A 20,813-nucleotide genomic window follows, 5' to 3' on the forward strand; every position below is an offset into this window, starting at 1 on the left:
GGAAAGCCTGTTTAATTCCCTTTTAAATGGTGCCACATTTGTAAGCAACATGCATTTGTGGGATGAGCAGCAGAGCTGAGTATGTGGTTTGCACCCATGAAAAATTTGCCTAATCTTCTCTGCCAATGCCAAACAGCTTTTTTTTGCTGTTGCTATTAACTCTTGTTTTGAGCTGATTGGCACCTGATTGTAAGCACCTGTGAGCATGGGCCCTGCTACAGTGGTCAGTTGTTGTCTGCTCCAAGAATTGGCATGCCACGTTTGACTGATCTGGATAGGGCCCGTGCAAGAGGGCAACTTCAGGTTGGTGTTCCGCAAAACCAAGTTGCGGCACTGAAGGCCAAGTTCCATAAAACGGGGGATGTCAGAGACAGGCCGCGAAGTGGGCATCCCAAGAAGACGGCAACCCAAGAAGAGCGTTTCCTCATCCTGTCAGCACTTAGGAACCTTAGGCAGTCTTCTACAGATTTGCAGTCAAGGTTTGCCGGTTTTTTGGGGGAGTTTTTCCTTATCCGCTGCGAGGGTCATAAGGACAGAGGGATGTCGTATGCTGTAAAGCCCTGTGAGGCAAATTGTGATTTGTGATATTGGGCTTTATAAATAAAATTGATTGATTGATTGATTGAATATGGCCGACGGCTCTCTGCCCAGACAATCCGGAACAGACTGCACGCAGCCAATCTCCGGTCTCATAGGTCGGCCAGGAGACCTGCCATGACTGCCCTTCACCGTCAGGCCCATTTGTGCTGGTGTCGGCAACACGTGCACTGGAACTTGAACATGTGGAGGAATGTTATGTTCAGCGATGAGTCCAGATTCTGCCTACGGCAGTTGGATCATAGGGTCAAAGTGTGGAGAAGACGCAGACAACGCTTTGCTGATTGCTGCACCGATAGAGTAACATGTTTTGGTGGAGGGAGTGCAATGGTGTGGGCCGGCATTTCCCTCATTGGAAAAACGTGCCATGTCTTTATTGGAGGCAATCGCAATGCAGAGAGATATCGAGATGAAATTCTGCAGCCAGTGGCAATCCCATATCTGTACAGTCTGGGACCAAACGCTTTCCTCCAAGATGACAACGTTCGCCCCCACAGAGCGCGATTTATCAGAGACTACCTCCAGAATTTGGGAGTGGAGAGGATGGAATGGCCACACGCTACTGAGGCTCCCGTTTGTTAAATGAATAAATTGTTAAATTGCCAATATGTCTTGTTTCTTCAGACTTCATTCATTCAATCCACCAAACACTAAACAAGAGTCAACAGCAAAAAAAAAGCTGTTAGGCATTGGCAAAGAAGATTTGGCAAATTTTTCATGGGCACAACCCACATACTCAGCTCTGCTGCTCATCCCACAAATGCATGTTGCTTACAAATGTGGCACCATTTAAAAGGGAAATAAACAGGCTTTCCAGTAATATAAGATTTAATGCCAAGAAGCATTGTTACAACAAAGAAATAATCTACCTAACACAAATTTCCTTTCTTCCTGTGCTTAGTTTAGATTTGATTGTTAAAATTTTTTTTTTTTTTAAATTAGCCTATACTTTTTATCCCCAAAGATAAAAAAATAAATCCTGTGGGGACTTTGATGAAAATGGCACTCTCAATGAGTTATTCTCTCAGTTTCACCTGCTCTGTCCTTAATTCTGTGCGGAAAAAAAGAGGAAATGGAAACCTAGTTAATCACAGCACTTCTCTCTGTGTAGAAATGGAGACATTTGTCCAAACGAAGGTGAGGCCAGATCACAACATGTCGAAGACAGCAGCCGTCCAAGAGAAGCAAACTGTGGCTCTACAGCCTCAACCACAACAAGAGACAGAGGAGGAGAAGAAGAAGAATGCAACAAAGTCAAACAGAGGGCAGGGTGTACTCCCAGCCATTATCACCACCCTGCTGCTCGTCCCTCTGCTGCTGGTCATCTCTGTTGGAGTCTTTATCTGCTGGAGGAAAAACAGTATGTATGACAGTCAGACCATGGGCAGTGAATAGAAGAGGACCAAAAAAACATTTTTATATTCAAGAATACCAAAATAGACATTAGGCCACATGCCTCTTTCTGACAAGGCTTAACGTTTTTTCAAGTCCATCTTAATGCAATACTCAGACGCCCATATATCCATTTATAGGGGTATTGAACACTATAATGGTGCCCATACTGTCTACAGAAGAGATCCTTTCCTAAAGTGGTTTTCATGTAAGATATGGAAGACAAAATCCACAGTTCTTGTTCTGTGCAAAAATGCATTCTAAATATCATCTGAAAAATAATATGAGGCCTCTGCGGTCCGAGTTACACAACTTAAGTGGGTATCTCCTGAAGTCTTTTTTCTCCAATGATATTCCCTCTTTTTCTCCATGGACAGTGCCTGCCACGGCAGAGATAACACAAAGCCTGAATTTTGTGTTAAAAGAGAGTAACTTTAGAAGTTACCCAGGTAATTTGTCTAATGCCGGTTTCAGACTACATGGCATTTTTGTCCATTCCGACAGTCACATGTCAGATTAGGCGATCATCAAAATCAAAATCTTGCCGTCACTTGGCCGACAGACATGACGGACTACACATTGGTCCACCACCAATCATCGCTGGTCGTCTTTCAGGACATGGTCATCGGATTATTCTTGTTCTATTTTTATTATTATTACTATTATTTCAGTCACTATGGCTGTTAATGTCCCAGCCAAAATGTCATTGTAGTAACGTAAAAAGTGCCAAATTACAAATTTTGGCATAAAAAGCCCAAAGGAGTGGTCTAGCTCAGTTGTTCACAACTGGCCCGTCAAGGAGCCGGTTTGCTGTCACTGTTAAGTAGGTGTCCATTAGTCACTCACTCCACAGTAGGAAACAGCACTTTTTTTTTTTTTAAAGAAACATTCAAGACACATTCATGAGTCACTTGCAGTCCTATCAGAATGGACCCGTGAGCCAATTTAGGACCACAACCTACCAGTTTGGAACCACTGGTCTAGCTTAGCCAGTCAGATTGTTAATTTTCAGGAGGAGTGTCAATGATGATCATCAGCTGCGCTGTAGGACTGTGTTTGCTAAAGCCTGAAGTCTGAGCCATTTGTGACTTTTATGTTCCTTTAACATCTCATAACAGTGTTTTGCTTCCAACCATGCTGGCATTACAGCACCACTGACTAGGTGGTTGTGGTCTGAAACATGTCAGGAGGCTTTAGTTCAGATCAAAGACATTTTGTCCAGGTCCCCAGACCTTTAGCCTTTTAGTTTGTTATTTTCGCATTTTAGTCAAGAACAGTGAGGAAGCTGACACCTCTCCGTAGGCTGAGAGCATCTCAGGTTAAAGTCAGTGTTGATATGATTGTGCTAAACGTTTCCCTAAAACTCTAACTGGGGTTGATGAAATCAAAGGTAATATCAAGTACAGTCATTAATGTAAGACTTGTTTGCAATACCTCTTCACAAAGATTAAATAGATTTTTCCCTAACAACAGGAAAATAATAGAATGCTGAAAGCTGTACACCTTGCTCTGCTCTGTTTGCTCTGTTGTCTTTGTGTCCTTAATATTTGGTCATCAGCATTCAGCTAAATACTGCTGAATATCGTTTGTTTACAGACCGATGTGAGGTGAAAACTGAACCCAGCTCTGTGGGAGGGATCTTGGGAAAAATAAGAGGTAAGTCGTTCATGACATTACAAACCAGAAAATTTCTCATGACATGTTTAGACTATGCCTGATACTAGCTGCACATCCCAATGCTAATGGAGTGCTCGAGGGATGATGTTTTTCTGTAGGCTGACGCAAAAGTTAGCATCGCTCTGGTTCCCTCATCAAAAAGCCTTTGGGGTTTTTCCACTGGATTTTGGATTATTGCCAAAAATAAGCTCTGTGGCAAACAAATGGCTATGATACTTGCATGTTTTGTTCAGCAAGATAATCTTCACAAATGAACACAGATTACTTAAGATGAAATGCATTTGCCAGAAATAAAAAGTCAGGCTTTAAACAAACTACACCACAGTTGCATGACTTAACGTCACCACCATAACATTACTTAAAAGCCATGTTTAGTGAGGCTCAGTGTGATGATGTTCTGTAGTCTCATTTAGCCACTTGTTAGCAACCACTGTTTTAAGGACACATAAAAGCTTAAGATCTCATGAGTGGGGTATTTACTGACGTATTTTATGTCATAGAACAAAACATGAAAGTCTCTTAAGCATGTGTCATCCACAGACCTTATTACAGTCATCTAACCAAAAACACATTCAAAAACCCACTGACTTCAAGATGAGGGAACCGGGAGTGCTAAAATTCTAACTCATTTCGGGGTTTTAGAATTCATTCCTGGAGCACTCTATTAGCAGTACTTATAGCAGTATTTATAGCAGTAGTTGCACCATTGAGGTTCATAGGCCACTGAGTGTTTATCTCTCTATGAGAAAGAAAGAGAATAGACCACACGCATACTCACACATATGTGTGTGGCACTGCTTGTTATGGTGATATGAGCACTGTGATGGAGTGGAGGGGGAGGGGCAGACCACAGTTATAAAACACTAGATGTGACATTACATCATATCTCATGGGAAAGCTGTCTGCAATCTTACCTGGGTGTTGTTTATGATCGCCACCTCTGGACAGCAGCTGTGGTTGTCAGCTGTACAGCACCTAATTCAGGGTTTCCCACACATTCATTTATTTGTGGCGGCCCAACATAATTAAAACGCTACCTTTTAATTTTCATTTTGAGGCTGGACCGTTCATTTGGAATGTTGTTGAACTTGAACTTTAACAGCCACATCAAATCAATAACATCAGCAGCTTTTTACCATCTAAAAAACATTGCCAAAATCAAAGGTATAGTGTCTAAACCTGACTTGGAGAGACTTATCCATGCATTTGTCTCTAGTAGGTTAGACTACTGTAACGGCCTGCTCACTGGCCTCTCCAAACGGGCCGTAAGACAGCTGCAGTACATCCAGAATGCTGCTGCTCGGGTCCTGACCAGAACCAGGAAGTACGCGCACATTAGTCCTGTGCTCAGGTCTCTACACTGGCTTCCTGTGGCTCAGAGAATAGACTTTAAAGCAGCTCTGCTTGTGTACAAGTCTCTCCACGGCCTAGCACCAAAGTACATCTCTGACATGTTAGTGCCATACGAACCATCTCGGACTCTGAGGACCTCAGGGACCGGCCTCCTGCTGGTGCCCAGAGTCAGGACTAAACATGGGGAATCAGGATTCCAGTTTTATGCAGCTAAAATCTGGAACAGTCTTTCTGAAGATGTGAGACAGGCCTCTACTCTGACAATGTTCAAATCTAGGCTCAAAACAGCTCTATTTCACTGTGCATATGACTGAAAGGATCTTATCTGCACTCTTCTCTTTTAAAGTTCATTTTATAATGATTATTTATGTTTTTATTTTGTATTGTGATTTTAATGCATTTTCTTGTTCTGTAAAGCACTTTGAATTACTTGGTGTACGAATTGTGCTCTACAAATAAACTTGCCTTGCCTTGCCTTGTTATATACATATATATGTAATACATATATATACCATTTGGTTTTTCGTTGCACCACATTCCCACAACAGAGCGTATTCTGTGCACAGATGGAGCAGCAGAACAGCTGCTCCTCTCACCTATCGATCTGATACAGCTCTTAATGGATTGACTGATCAGCTAACCCTACACACCTCCAGTAGCTCCTAAGTAGCTCTAAGTAGCTTATCCATCCTACAACTCAAAATTGCTGAGGAAAAAAACTGTAGATAATGGTCTTTGGTGTTCTTCCTCTGTCAAGGTAAAGCTGTGGGCAGTCTGAACCTGGGGAACTTCTTTGCATCCCATAAGGGTTATAGTCGTCAGGGCTTTGACCAGCTGAGCACTGAAGGCAGCGACCAGGAGAGGAACGACGAGGACAGCAGCGACTCGGAGAACGAAGAGTACTCTGCTCTGCCTCCTCCTCAGTCCTCCTCGTAGACACTCTGGGTACAGCCACCAACCTTCTGCTTTCTCTGCCAATCCAAGATGTATGTTCTTCATCATGTGTGTAACTGTTGTGTTAGCTGCCAATCTTATTGTTTATATATTTAAAAAAGATGCTGTATATAAAAATAATTAGCCTAATTTAGACAGTTTATTTAAAATTTATTTAATTTACCCAAAGTCTGGATACAACCTTGGTGATACAATTCACAAGTTTTACTTTGAAAGATTGTTTTTCCCAAATCAAACTTGCATTTAGTGAAATTATTAGCACAATTCGCAGTTTGAAATAGCTGGTGTAAGGTTTAGCCTTGATACAAGACCAAATCTGCCAGCGAGCTGAGATAACTTTTTTTTCCATACTATTGTTTCGCTTCTTTTAGGGATTTGCTTGAAATGAGGATCAGCAAAAAAATTCAATGAAATTCTCAAAATAAGCTGTTTAGTGTTGGAAACAGGTCAAACAAAACAAAGCCCATTGCTGGAATTTTATTTTCATTTGTAAGAAACTAAACAAAACTTCAAAGGGACATTTCTGGGACTGAAATGTGGTCAAGTATTTCACACTTCGTCAGCTAATGTTATTTTTTGTATTTTTGTACTCAAAGTGACCTGTTTGAAAACCTGAAAGGCTCTGTTTTCATGGCAGCGCTCTGACCAGCTTAAGCAGCACTGTGGCAGTTTAGGGAAGAGAAGTGCCAACAAGTGGAAGTGCAGAGTCTTTGATATTTTGGAACAAGTTGGGTCTTATGTAGATGTTGCGCTGAGAATAGATGTCTCAGAACCATGTCTGTTCCTGGAAAAACATCACTCTACTGCCAATTTGTTGATTCTGTCATCAAGAGAAACTAAATCCTCGGAGAGAATATTGTAATTAAACTCTGAGAAGAAGATGCATTTAAAATGGCAAAAAAAAATCCAATGTAAAGTACCTGAAAGTAACTTATGGAACATCAGTAAATCAGTGACCTATGAATTAATTTGAGGGACTTTTACAGTATCAGTCATGCACAGCTGCTTTATAATGTATGAAAAGGTTCTGATTTAAGAAGTGCCGCTGGAGAGCTATGGCCATTCACTATGTTTACCTTGAATACAGGGTGCCACAAAATAACCCTACACACCTCCACATACATCAGACTGGTCAGTTCTGAATTGCAGGATGTATTCTCACTATTAATGAGTGAGACATCAGGTTAAAGGGGTTCATAAATCCAATTTTAGCAAAAGTGCCATTACATTCAATATGATGGGACCATTAGCATCCTGAGATACAATAGGATTAAAGGGATACAAAATGACCACTTATATATCATTTACTCACCCGTGTTAAATGAATTAGTAAAGAAAACTGAATGGATAATCCAAAACTGAAGAAAACTCTTGATAATTTGCAGTAAAGGGGACTGCATTAAATAACAGGAAAACTATCAACACATCCCAGCCAAGTCTGATTTATCCAGTTGTATGCTCAGTAATTAACAAACACATGCCTTTTTGCTAAAACATTACTATTTAAAAACGTTTCCACAAAAACAGCCTTACACACAGACTTAGATAAGATCAGATAAGATCCTTTGTTCACTGTGGAGGCATTTGAGAAAGTTTTCTTCATTAATTCAATATAACACAGGTTGAAGTATTCCTGTAAGACTGAAACGGTGTCGGATTGATGCGGTCATGTAAATGACATTTTTTAAATACATCTTTGTGTTGTCTTTGTAGCAATTATCTGTAAAATCCCACACCAAGCTTCTCTGCTCCATCCAGACAACAATGTGATTTCCTGGAAAAGTCGATTATTCTTTTGTTGAGCTGTTGCTGTCAGACCTCACTGTGATTGACTTAGCTCTTTCAAGACGATGAGAGCAGTGATGTGATTGGCTGTATTTATTAATCACTATACCGTCTCATCTACATTCCACTTCACTCCACCATATAGCACTTTGTGCTGCTCAACTAAAATAGCAGGCGAGCTTGGAGAGGCTCACACAGTCTGTGGTCCCAGGATGTCCTGCTTTGTGCTGCTCACTGTGCTTTTCCATTAAAATAGAGCCCTAAGAAAGAAACAGAGATGCTCTGTTGGCTGTTTATGTTGCTGTTCAGTGTTTTGGTTACGCCGAGTCAGAACTGGACATAAGTAAAGTGTTTTTCATGACATTTCAATATCTGATTAACGATTCAATTAGCAGGATTAATTACAGAAATTTTGCAAGTTTATCTAGATTTCAAAAATGCAACGTTTAACAGCACTGATATTGTGTAGATGGTTTACTTTGACTGGAAAAGTGCATCCTTCCTTACATAAATCTCTTCCATGTAGTAAAGCTACACACATAGCATTATTTCAGTATGATTGTTTGGTCCATGTTTCAATTTGGTAACATTTCACTTGTAATTTTGTGCCTTTTTTATGTCTGTATTTTGCCTTTCTTCAGCACCTGCCATTACAAAATGTACCATGGGATGAAAACAGCTGCTGCTAGTAGAGCTTGTACTATATTGATTTCTCTTCCATTCAAGTGTACAGAAAATAGATATTATTACATATATATATGTATATGTATATTAATGTCTGTATGTATGTATGTATGTGTGTGTGTGTGTGTGTGTGTGTGTGTGTGTAAGATGCCAATCAAACAGCCAAGTCTCAAGCACTGTAACTTTTACATCAAACTCCCTCACTTCAGAGTTCAGACTATAAAGAAACAGCATGAATTAAGAAACAGTTGCTTTGTCCATCTTCTGTAACTTAAATGAACCACGTTGCTCTGTTTGCAAGTTTTAGCTCTTTACTTACAAATTGTTTATGATTGATGTGTTTGCTCTTAACCTAATATACATATACTTAAGTCACAATATAATATTATTGCGATTTTAAATGTATTGTGATATGCTGAGCACTGCGATAAAATGAAAATTATGTCCCCAAAGGAAAATTTTGTCAACATCTGTTTTATCTAATAAGATAAATTATTAATATGACAAATTCAAATTAAACATTAGGTTGCCTACTAGAATAATATAATCAATTGCTTTTTCAGTCCACTACATATATTTTGCTGCAAGTAAAATTACTGAAATGAATGGAAAACTTTATGTAGTAAAAAAAAAAAGAAAAGAAATCAGTACTTGTGTGAGGATACGATATTGCCACACAAAAATATTGTGATATTATGCGGTATCCATTTTGTTCCCCCACCCCTAAAAGATACTCATTATCATAGACAGTAAAGAAAACCAGCAAATATTCAGTTCAGAGAAACTGGAGCCAGTGGAGTGTTGGCATTGTTGCTTAATAAATGTGCTGCTTAAAGGGATAGTTCAGATTTTTTGAAGTGGGGTGTTATGGGGTACTTATCCATAGTCTGTGTATTATTTATTTATTTAACAGGGACAGTGCACTGCTACCTAGCTGCACCAGCGTTAGCTATACGCTAATTTTCATCTGTAGTCCCAGCGCAGGAAATAATTTATCTGCTAAAAGACATTAATTGTATAAAAAACACAATTACAAAATAGAACCTATTTATGACACAATGGTTTCAGCAATAACAACAGCAAGACAACACAATATCAAATCATTGCAACAATAAAAGTAGCAACAACAATAAAACTACGACCCTAAGACACCACCACAACAACAACAACAACAATGAAACTACAACATAAAGATATAACAAGATTTCACAGTGTTAGATCAAGTGTTCATGTGTGATGGGTACATGATTGGGTTGATTTTAGCCATGATTTCATCTTAAATTTAAAGCCAACAACATATACATATAGACTAAACAAAAGAGGTCCTAAGATTGAGCCTTGTGGAACACCAACAGAGCAATCAGCAAATGATGAGGTCCTATTCCCAATTCTAGTACATTGTCTTCTCCATCCATTTGATTGCATCAATGGAGAAATTAAAAGTGGATCATTTAGAAAGAGGAACATTATGATTTACAGTATCAAATGCTTTTCTCCAAAAATACAGCTCCTACAGCATCTACTATTCTGTGCAACTTTAATTAGATTTTTCCAATGAAATAGCAGGCAGCCATTTTAATTGAATGTATTTTTCTGAAGCCAAATTGCATGGGATGAAGTACAGCTTGTCCTGAGTTTAAAAAGTCAGTTAATTGTTCAGTAAAAGTAAATTTCTTAATACAGCAGATGTCAGTCGGCACACCCCCAGTTAGGAGAAGTAGGCAGGAATCCAACATGGAAGTTAAGCAATGTTCTTCTGTGGAGGGGTCAGCAACAAAACATATTTCAGCCACCTAAAAAAAAGTCCTTCTTAAAAAAAATCATTATCAGTTTAAGTGTACATTATATTGAGTGTTTTCATTCCGTCACACAGCTCATTTCGATGGGGAAGATATTACTGTTTTAAGTTCCCCATGTATACTCTTGTCAACACCACCAGACTCCAAACTGGGAACAAGCTGACTGACATCTACTGTATATAATATACTGTCTATGGACAAGTGCCTGATACAACCCCACTTAAAAAAAATCTGAACTATCTTAAATATTAATGATTAATGGATTTTAAAAATAGTTTGAGATGAAATACCTTTAAGTCAAATTGAAAATTAATACATTAAAATCAACTGCTTCAGTGCTATAATTATTGTATGGAAAACCAGTGGATACCTGGAAAAGTGAAAAGGAATACATTCAGTTTTTCTTATCACAGGATCACGCAGCATGTTTTACAAAATGTTCAGCTGTGATTTAAAGAATACAATGTGTAGCAAATGGGCTAAAACATGCAGTGGACCAATTTTTGTGGTTCTTAAAATGTTTGTCTTCTTTACAGCTGCAGGTGCATGTCTGCATTTAAATTGTTCTGTTTCAGCAATGTAATATTGTGTATATTGTGAACCATTGTGCACATTGTCCCAAACTGAAAGTTTCTGACAACTACAATTAAGTACATTGCTTGAGATTTAACTGGAAATTACAAAATTGTTAATTGATCATGTCTGATCTGATCAATTAATACATTTCTAGGAATGAATGGAAAACTGAGAATATAGGAAACATGTTCACTCAGACCCACAGCACAAGTCATAGGTTGTCAAAGGAAGTTGTTCAGTGAAATCTGAATCAAGCACGAGTCCCCCAGATTACAATGCAACAATTAATGTCCATCGAAATCTATCTCACAGCACACAACTCATGTAAAATACACAGAAACACAAAGACGGTGGGATGAAGAGGATGTTTGTCTAATCAGAATACTCTGTTTCATTCTGTATTCTCAGGTTTCATTTCATTTGCTCAATCTTTCATTCCATCTTCTTAAATTCCATCCTGTATTCTCCTACCCTTTTTAGATATTTCTGGTTCTGTCCATACCCTCAGTTTGCCTTACACTTTGAATGAATGGTTTCCTTAACGGCATGCCATAGAAAATGCATTTCTGATGTTGCAGTCACATGAAGGCTAACTGATATTTATTTTGACACACTGGTTTTGCTGCAAGAGTACTATTTTCAGTAACTATGTTATTTGTGTAATAAAGTATCTGCAAAGCATCACAGTGTCCTGGAGGTTGTGGGATCAGACCAGTTAGACAGTTGGTTGGATGACTAATGTCATCACTAATATCTAACTCTACTTTTGATGCCTCTATGCTGGCGATAGCCGTGGCCAGAGGGATAATGTTTGTCCACTCTATGTTGGTGAACACAATATCTCAAGAACACCTCAGGGGAATTTCTTCAAATCCGGCACAAATGTCCACTTGATCTCAGTGATGAACTGATGAACACATTTCTTAATGTGTCACAATTGTCCACTTGGACTGAAGAATAAACTGATTAGAATTTTGTTATTAGATTTTGGTGGTCAAAGGCCAAGGTCAGTGTGAATTTCTTTAAATTTGACACAAACATCCACTTGGACTGAAGAATAAACTGATTAGAATTTTGTGGTCAAAGGTCAAGGTCAGTATGACCTTACAAAATATGTTTTTGGCCACAACTCAAGAATTCATATGCTAATTATGACAAAACTTATATCCAAAAGGTCAAAGGTCAACTTCATTGTTACATCATAATGTTCTGCATACACTATACATATACTTTTATGGCCATAACTCAATGTCATATCTCAGGAACAGAAGATGAGACATTTGGTCAGACACTGAATTGGTGACTCTGATCTTGAAACTGCTGATTGTATAGATCCTCATAGATCCTGTGTGTGTGTGTGTGTGTGTGTGTGTGTGTGTGTGTGTGTGATAGACTTGTTTAACATGCTCACATATTCCACAAGAAGCCAAACGATTTTATCATATGATGTCATTTTATTCAAAAGCATTGGCACAAACAACACTATAATGAAGAACAAAATCCAAAAAAACATAACAGAATCCCATCACGGTAGTGGCTAAATCATTGTTGCCTTATTGAGGAATGACTGTGCAGTTGCAGTTAGTGTATAAATGATTCTTCTTCTGGAAGTGGAGGATTGAAGAACCATTCAAGTGTTGGGAAACAGATCAATTTGATGTATTTGTTATTGTTGGGAAAATCTCAGGCATTTGTTTCAGAGCAGACCTCTTTAGTGGTCATTGAAATGCACAGCGCTCTGACAGACTAGAGCAGGAACAAAACGAAACAGAAATGCAGTATCTGCCGAGGATAAGAGTCTCAAGTTTCCAAGTTTTGATAATCGTATCAGTGCTAAACCAAATGCCACGTTTGTTCCTGATTTTAATTTTAGACATAAGACGCTGGGTGATGTTAATATTTTTACAGAACTGATCAAACTATGTACAATATTTTACAAACAATTCAAATGACCTCAGAATAGCTTAAGACTGTTTGCTGTTGTAGGCAATTCAGAATACAGGAAAGAGAATAAGATAAAACAATATGAAAATGCTCATTACAGATTAACAATGTGAACTTTTCCAGTTACTATCATCTTTCAAAAAGCCAAAGTCCAGCTCAAGCTTGCATTTCATTAGAAGATATGTTAAGCCCTTTAAATTGCACAGTGACAAAGATCAGCAACTGTGGTAAGATCTTATTGTACAGATGACTAGGTTCATTTGGTGATAGGATGCTTTCTGATGTGGTGCTATGGGACAAGATGAAGATGTAATGATCGCAGTGTAAAATTCGTATCACACTCCGCAACCATATTTTGTTGGGTTCTTCATTCTAAATATAGTCACTGGTGGAAACTTTCCACACAGGAGGTCATGAATTCTAATGGTGGAGTGAAATCACAAATAACTCCTTAACCAGAACAGGAATATAACAAAAGTTTCAGGTGTATCCATTGTTATTGCGTCTGCTTTTGTTTCCACTGTTCTCTGCATGCTTTGGGGTAGCGTTAATGGACCTAAATGTGGGCTCTGTTTAGGAGGTGATACAAAGTTCCAGGTAAGTTCAGCGACTTCTGAACAATCCTGGGCTTATCTACTCATTGATTGGATTCCTACTTTTTTTGTCATTTAATTTATAGTTTTTGCTGCATGCTCTGTCTCCTTTTACACAGAACTTTAAATAATGTTTTTCAATAACACTCCATTCATGCATAAAAAAGTTATTCAGTACACCAACACAATGAGCAAAGAAAGAAAGAAAGAAAGCACTGAACTGACTTCCAATATATCATCAGAAAAGTATAAGGATACAGGAAAATTGCGCTGAGCATTTTTCACAAATTTATGATATTTTATTCATATATATGTATATATATATATATATATACATATATATATACACATATATATATATATATATATAGACACGTTTTAAAAATTCCAGTTTGAAACATTTATTCTCAGAAAATGAAGTACTTTCAGTGTTTATGAATAGCAATGCAGGGAGGCCTGCACAAGTGCTGGAAAATTAGGACTCTTCTGGATGTTCTTGTTATCTTGATTCTGCCCACATTGTCATTGGATATTGATATACAAATTCGGTACTCACTTGACCCTTGCATGCACTGCAAGGGTCACGTGAGAGGAAGGCAGAGGCATCTGCAGACCTGCTAACAAAGCTGATGATACTTGGGGGCCTGGGGCAGCTGCTCAATTTCAAATCCAGCCTTGTCCTGATCTAATACTGTTAAGTCTTAGGACTGCTGTGAAATTGTGCCTACCTGGGGCAACAAAGAAGTTTGTCCTGGGTGCAGCGGTATAATACACAAGAGGGAATGGCAGAGTAGATACCCGCACACTAATGTAACTGGGCTACAAAGCCACAAAAAGGTCCACAGGCTGAGATCAAAGCAAAAATAGTCTATTTATTTAAGACATCTGTGCACAAAAAAGGTGCTCAAAGTGCACAAAAATGATAAAGAGTGAGTAGAAACAGCAGCAAATGTTTCAGTCCTTGACTATCATCATCATATTTATTGAAACAAATGGAAATACTTATGGACCTGCATTTGTATAGCGCCTTTCTAGTCATCTAGTGACCACTCAAAGCGCTTTTTACACTACGAGTCACATTCACCCATTCACACACACATTCATACACTGGTGGCCGAGGCTACCATACAAGGTGCCACCTGCTACTCAGTTTTAACACACTCACACACCGATGGAACAGCCATCGGGAGCAATTTGGGGTTCAGTATCTTGCTCAAGGATACTTCGACATGCAGCCTGGAGGAGCCTGGGATCGAACCGCTGATCTTTCGATTGGTGGATGACCCGCTCTACCTCTGAGCCACAGCCGCCTTATGCTTGGTGCTGATGGCTTCACTCTTAAGATGCTCCCTGGATTAGACAAGCAGCATGCTACACCAAAACAGGGAGCGTAATGCAGAAAACCCCCCTTGGTATACAAGAGTAAGGCCAAAGCAAGACCTAAAATACCCTTTTAACCTATAAACAATGGTAGGACTCTGAAATAGGAAGGTGGAGGCTGGGTTGGAGGAGGCAAAGCTTTGCCAGCAACCGCAGCAGCAGTGGTAGGTGGTAGCAATACTGTAGCAAGGATCAGTGAGTAGGAGGCCATATTTAAATGGACTGCCTTGTTTTGAGAATGGGCTGTGATTGGTGTGTGACTGATTTTAAGTAATAATTGTATCAGCTGGCTGTCAGCTAGTTACAGCTGGGGCGTATGACTTCCATGTCATGCATGAACTAACGCAAAGCTTCATCACTGCTGACAAGAGTGCTTTACATTTGTATCTGCATGCAGATTTATAGGCATCTGCATGTACCAGCATGGCATTGTGGAACATGCTTTGTCATATTTTGCCCTTTCTTTTCTTTCATTCTGTGTATAGTTTTAGTGTTTTGTACATTTGCATAATATTTTCTGCCATCATGTATTGGTGTTTGAGGATGTTGAGAATAGTACTAGATGTTGTGTAGTACTCGTATGATAGGTCATTGTGATTTGGTAGTCATGCTCAACTCAGAGTTGATGTCATCTAAGAGGCCGTTTACACGTACACGGTGATTTTGATAAACGGAGACATCTTCCTTCGTTTGTGCCCTTCGTTTACACGCAAACGGAGATTTCTCCTCTGAAAACGAGTCTTTCTAAAAACTCCGGCCAGAGTGGAGATTTTGGAAAACTCCGGTTGCGCGTTTGCATGTAAACTGAGATAAACGGAGATAAACGGAGTGATAGGCAGCCGACGTCACAGTATGCGCCGTAACTTGCGCCTGTGTCAAAAGTGCGACCTATGTTGCTATGGTGACAATGGATACATGGAAGGCTTGAGCTTCTCGTTACACTGCCACCTACAGGTTTGGCGTGCTCTTGTGTATATATACACGGGTAAGTGTAAACGAAGATCTTTTTGAAAACGGAGACGGTGAAATGTCTGTTTATGAAAATAGCCAGCAACGTGTAAACGGCCTCTAAGTAGTGGCACCAGCTGATTGATTTATCACACCTGGTCGGAATCTGTCTGTCTCTGTATGTGTTCTGTGAAGCACTCATATCAGTAGCACTGATGACAGTCAAGGACTGAAATGTTTGCAGCTTTTTTTTTTTTACTAATTCTTTATCATTTTTGTGCACTTTGAGCACCATTTTTATGCACAGATGTCTTTAATAAATGGACTATTTTTGCATTGATTTCAACCTGTGGATCTTCTGTGGCTTTCTAGCCCAGTCACTTTGGTGTGCAGATATCTCCTCTGCCATCGTTCCTTGCTGATCTAATACTACCCACAACTTTGATCATCATTTAAAATGAACTACAATGGCTTAGCAAGGTGGATCAATCAATCAAAGACACATAAGAAGTATGTGTTGTGCACTTGTGCTCCCAAGTTCTTGATATGAAGTACGGAAGAACATCGTGATCAAAAGAACTGCTGTAAAAGGCAACGGGTGTCACAGAGTGGAGATAATGATCACGGATTACTATGTATGATATGATGACGGATAATGATATTCATGAACTATGATACTCATCAATTATGGTTTGTTACTGCTTAAAATAAAATTACATCTCTGTTTACTATGTATTATTTGATTTCTTGATGAACTGAAAAAGAAATTATTTGAAATCAGTGGGAAATTACCAAAAATTAAACTCTGTTACAATGAAAAAAGGCTCAGCTTGTAACCTCTTGTATTAAACAATTTGCATAGCTTTGAACTATGGTGATAAACATAGTCTTTCAATGGAATTTGTACCTTTGGTTAACTTAAATACTAATCCAACACTGATTATTCGAATATCAGAAACACTGTGAGCAGCTTGACGCTACCACTCTTCTTTAAACTTTAACAAACATCTCATCTTTGATATAATTGCTAATATTCACTCCAATTAGCCATTTTCTGATACTACTGTTACAAAAATAGAGATTTGATTGGTGTTGAATGTGATACACAAACATCAGGAAGGCTCCAGTACGCTTGAAACAAACAATATCTGAAACCGCCTTTGGGTGGGGCTGCGTCTGACAACTTTTTGTTGGTTTCCAAATAATCCATTGCAATGTTTTACACAGCAAGGTATGGACAGGTCACTTTTTGAGTGTACAACACCACAAACGCTTTGCCACCATCTGAATGTTTCTGTTGTTGCAGTTTGTACAATTTGCTGTGTCTTGTGACTACAAGACAAAAAAGACAGAGCTCTTGCAGAAAGATCAGACAGGCCGTCAGAAGGAGGCTGTGACAGCCAGCCTTTCAGCCCACCTTTCAGTGTGGTCATTTAGGACAGGTGCAAACACTTCTGCCATTAGCAGTGGGCTGACAACACATCATACAAACTGCTTCATTCGTTACCTCCCAGACGTGTGGAATGACCTACGAAGACTTCATTGCAGTTAACACATTGCTGTAAAAAAATAACAGCCAAAACTAACCTCCAAACTCTTCCATACCCACTTTGTTCAGAAAGAAGTCGTGATACATAATTACAATGACAGTGTCAAAGTAGAACAGCTAGAAAACAAGTGAAAGTATGCAGTGGGTATAAAGTGTGCATTTTTGTGGAACAGCCAGTGGCAGAGCTGCACACTGGAGGTGAGACCTGGTCTCTGTACTGAGTCTCTGTGCCATCATTCACTGTCCAGCTCCTTGTGCTCCAGGGATGGACTCTCTCTGGCTGGCAGGAGGTCATAGTGACAGGGGATGTGGCTGTTTTTTGGTAGATCGTACGGATCCTGACCAAACTGTACGTGGCCATTGCTGTCTCCGGTCAGCTGGATGGTGCTCACAGTTGGCTCTGAAATCAAAGATATGCCAGTTGGCAGTTGCAGGAAGAATAAAGTACAAAGCTGTAAAATTAAAAGAAATGTCCAACATTTTGGAAGATTCAGTAGCATTAGCACTGCCTCGTTTGCAGATGCTGGGGAGTTTGTTCCCATTCAGTGATGTGGTAAGGCTCGCGAGAGCAAGCAACTGGTTGTGTGGGCCGGTCTGCATTTACCTCTCCCAACTGCAAACTGATTTTCCCAGTTGGGAGGCCTGGACAAGTGCTAGAACATCAGGTCTCTATGGATGTTCTTATTATTTTGATTCGGCCCACATTGTCATGGTATGTTGATGTGCGAATTATGTACTGTCAGCAAACATGGTGCACTCCGACCACTGTAAATGCGTCTGTCACTGAGTTACTGAGAAGTTTTAACACACAGAAATAAATGTTTTTTTTTCACCTGAATATTTTCTTAATGACTACAATTGGGATGTATTAGCTGGACAACACAATGGGGTTGTATCATGAAGCCTCACATGGTCCAAATTCAAAACTGATACTATTATCACAGCAAATAAACATTTCCCACACATATTTCTAAGCTTCTGTCCAGGTACATTTCAAAAAGAGGGTAAAACAATGAACTGAATGTGTAATTATAAGTGAAAAACTAATCAACACAGTAAGAAATGCCTATTTAGGAGGTTACTGTATATAAAAACACTTCTAGAAAACCTTAACTGATAAGAACACGATTTTTTTCCCCTTAAGACAACAGAGAAGTCATTTGTTTATCATTTACACACATTTATAATGGTCAATAATGCCAAGAAAGAGTTTAAAACTCTGCTTGCTACTGGCTGGTTCTGCAGGCAAAGAAGAGAGGCTTTCGTTGGCTATTGTAGGCTGTGGAGAGACAGTACGGTGAGAAATATGAACATCTGAAATGATGCAATGGCAGTCCATGGATGTCTATGGATGTAATAATGTGTTTGGACTGGGGCTGTCATCATTAATGTGTTATGGCAATGCTCTTAAGGCCCGAACATAATGCCTTATTTCTTTTAAACTGCAATAATCGCATACTCCTACTTTGTCCTTTTGACACACCCTTACTTGTAGTCAAGCCACTACAGTGGCCTCCTGCTTCCTGTTGCCACAGTGATGGAAAAGCAGTTCTGAATGGTTCATTTCACTTTCCCAAACCACTCAGTTGAAGTCTAAAGCAATATGCACCTTGTGTCAAACGGAATGAAATTATCACCAACGTAATTTGAATTTAAACTACCACGTATGAGCTCAGCTCACAGGTGCGGCTAATCAGACTGATGTCAGCAGGCAACCACATCACCAAAGCTAGCAAAGCACTTTTCTGGAGTGAGCAAATATACACAGACTTGAGGATTAAACTAAATCAAAGAAGTTGACTAAGCGCTTGCAAAATGGGTGGCAACTGACTGCACACCAATCAACATTGTGGAGGACTTGGGTCTAGGGGACGTCCTCAGGTTGGCATATTGTAACCAGTCATATGTCTTACCATAGCCTGGGGGAATGATAGTGTCACACAAACAGAACCCGTTTGAATCACTGAAAGCAGCTAAACTGGAGTCAAGATCATTAAGGAAATTTCTCTGCATCCATTTAATTCGCATCAAGACACGCGATGACTGGTTTGGACTAAATATTTCACTGGATTCAAATTGTCTTGACGTATGCAAATGTTTGAGAACTGTTTTTGTTGGAATATTATTGATCTGTGGATTATGATAAAACTTCATAGGTGAGTTTTAACTGTTTGTCTGACAGAAGTGTTTACTGAACCTGCTGTAGTGGTTGTTACTTGAAATGGTCCACATCAATCCAACTGCAAGGAGCGTAGCTTTCGTAAGATAGGGTGTATGAGTAAACCACTTAAACACAGCAGTTGTTTACATATTATTATCATCTAATAAGCCATAAAAAGGCCTGTGGACACTTAAGAGGCTTTCGTTTGTCCTTGTCAGAATCAAGGGTCTAAGGACAGAGGATGTCATTTGCTGTACAGACTGTAACGTCCCTTGAGGCAAATTTGTAATTTATGATACAGGGCTATATCTAAATTAAGTTGACTGGACTACTATGTAGTGCAATTGTAGCATACTTCTCTATAGAGCACTGACAATGACAACAAACCAATGTAAGCTTAAGCTCCTCACCAACTTCGTAGACGTTGCGGTTATTGCCGGGGCTGCTGTTGCCGATCTCGGCATATGGTGAATCCCGTCTGGTTGGTGACTTCATTTCCACATAGCCACACTCTGTGTTTTTGGCTATCAACAGAGGAGGGTCCTTTATCGTTGCGTAGGGGTTTTCAGAGCTGTTGAGAGAGCAGGAGCTGGCATGATAGGGTGTGCCCGTCAGATCTGAATAACAGAGGCAGAGGAATTAGTTAGAGATCCAGCATTAATCTGAGCAGTTCAGGATTTATGTGTATAACTGAAGGACTTACCTCGTAGAGATTTCCCCATGTATCTCCTGTCAACCCCGTACGCTCCTGGTATGAAGAAAAATTAAAATGACTGAGGTCAGTGAATGGTGGAAGCAAATGTGAGAGACTGTTACGGCAAGATTAGACACTAAACAAAGTGTTTCACACATCATTAATTAAGAACTAGGCATATAACAGATCAAAGGTCTTTTATCCACATCAATTACAATGCAAATACAACAGATTTGTAAGTAAGCTGTTGTCAGATAACTGCACATCTCCTTCCTCAAGCAGTGATATTGTGTATGGTTGACTGCAAGTTGATGTTTATTCTGATTGTGCATGACAAGTTTTTTCACAAGTCACCAATTAAGTGTCTGACCAAATGTCTTTCCTTCTGTTACTGAGATATGATGTTAAATAACACCCAGAAAAGTGTTTTATGCAGAACACTATGATGTCACAGTGAAGTTGACCTTTGACCTTTTGAAATGTCATCACTTCATACTTTTATCCTAATAGACATTGAAGTTTTGTCATGATTTGCGAAAAAATTCTTGAGAAATGGCCAAAAACCTGTTTTGTGAGGTCACACTGACCTTGACCTATGATCACCAAAGTTGAAGAAATTCCCTCAAGGTGTTCTATAGATATTGCTTTTATAAGAATGAGATGGATGTAAGGTCACACTGACATTTAACCAACAAAATCTAATCAGTTCATTACTGTGTCCAAGGGA

At 39.3% G+C, this 20,813-nt stretch overlaps 2 protein-coding genes across 5 annotated transcripts in view; one reads left to right on the forward strand and one right to left on the reverse strand.

Moving 5' to 3' along the window:
• pam (peptidylglycine alpha-amidating monooxygenase) overlaps positions 1–11,498 on the forward strand; it is a 76,153-nt gene extending 64,655 nt beyond the window's left edge. For all 3 annotated transcript variants that reach the window (XM_050052675.1, XM_050052673.1, XM_050052674.1), the window contains 3 exons: positions 1,709–1,957; positions 3,586–3,645; positions 5,777–11,498. In XM_050052675.1, the coding sequence (XP_049908632.1) occupies positions 1,709–1,957; positions 3,586–3,645; positions 5,777–5,955 (488 nt within the window). In that variant the 3' untranslated portion in view covers positions 5,956–11,498. The remainder of the gene's footprint in view (positions 1–1,708; positions 1,958–3,585; positions 3,646–5,776) is intronic.
• A 761-nt stretch (positions 11,499–12,259) lies between these two features.
• Positions 12,260–20,813, reverse strand: part of megf10 (multiple EGF-like-domains 10) — a 138,746-nt gene continuing 130,192 nt past the window's right edge. For both annotated transcript variants that reach the window (XM_050052658.1, XM_050052659.1), the window contains 3 exons: positions 20,096–20,140; positions 19,803–20,009; positions 12,260–17,631 (listed from right to left, as the gene is read on the reverse strand). In XM_050052658.1, the coding sequence (XP_049908615.1) occupies positions 17,465–17,631; positions 19,803–20,009; positions 20,096–20,140 (419 nt within the window). In that variant the 3' untranslated portion in view covers positions 12,260–17,464. The remainder of the gene's footprint in view (positions 17,632–19,802; positions 20,010–20,095; positions 20,141–20,813) is intronic.

Source organism: Epinephelus moara, chromosome 9 (genome assembly GCF_006386435.1).
Source record: "Epinephelus moara isolate mb chromosome 9, YSFRI_EMoa_1.0, whole genome shotgun sequence".
Taxonomy (NCBI): Eukaryota; Metazoa; Chordata; class Actinopteri; order Perciformes; family Serranidae; genus Epinephelus; species Epinephelus moara.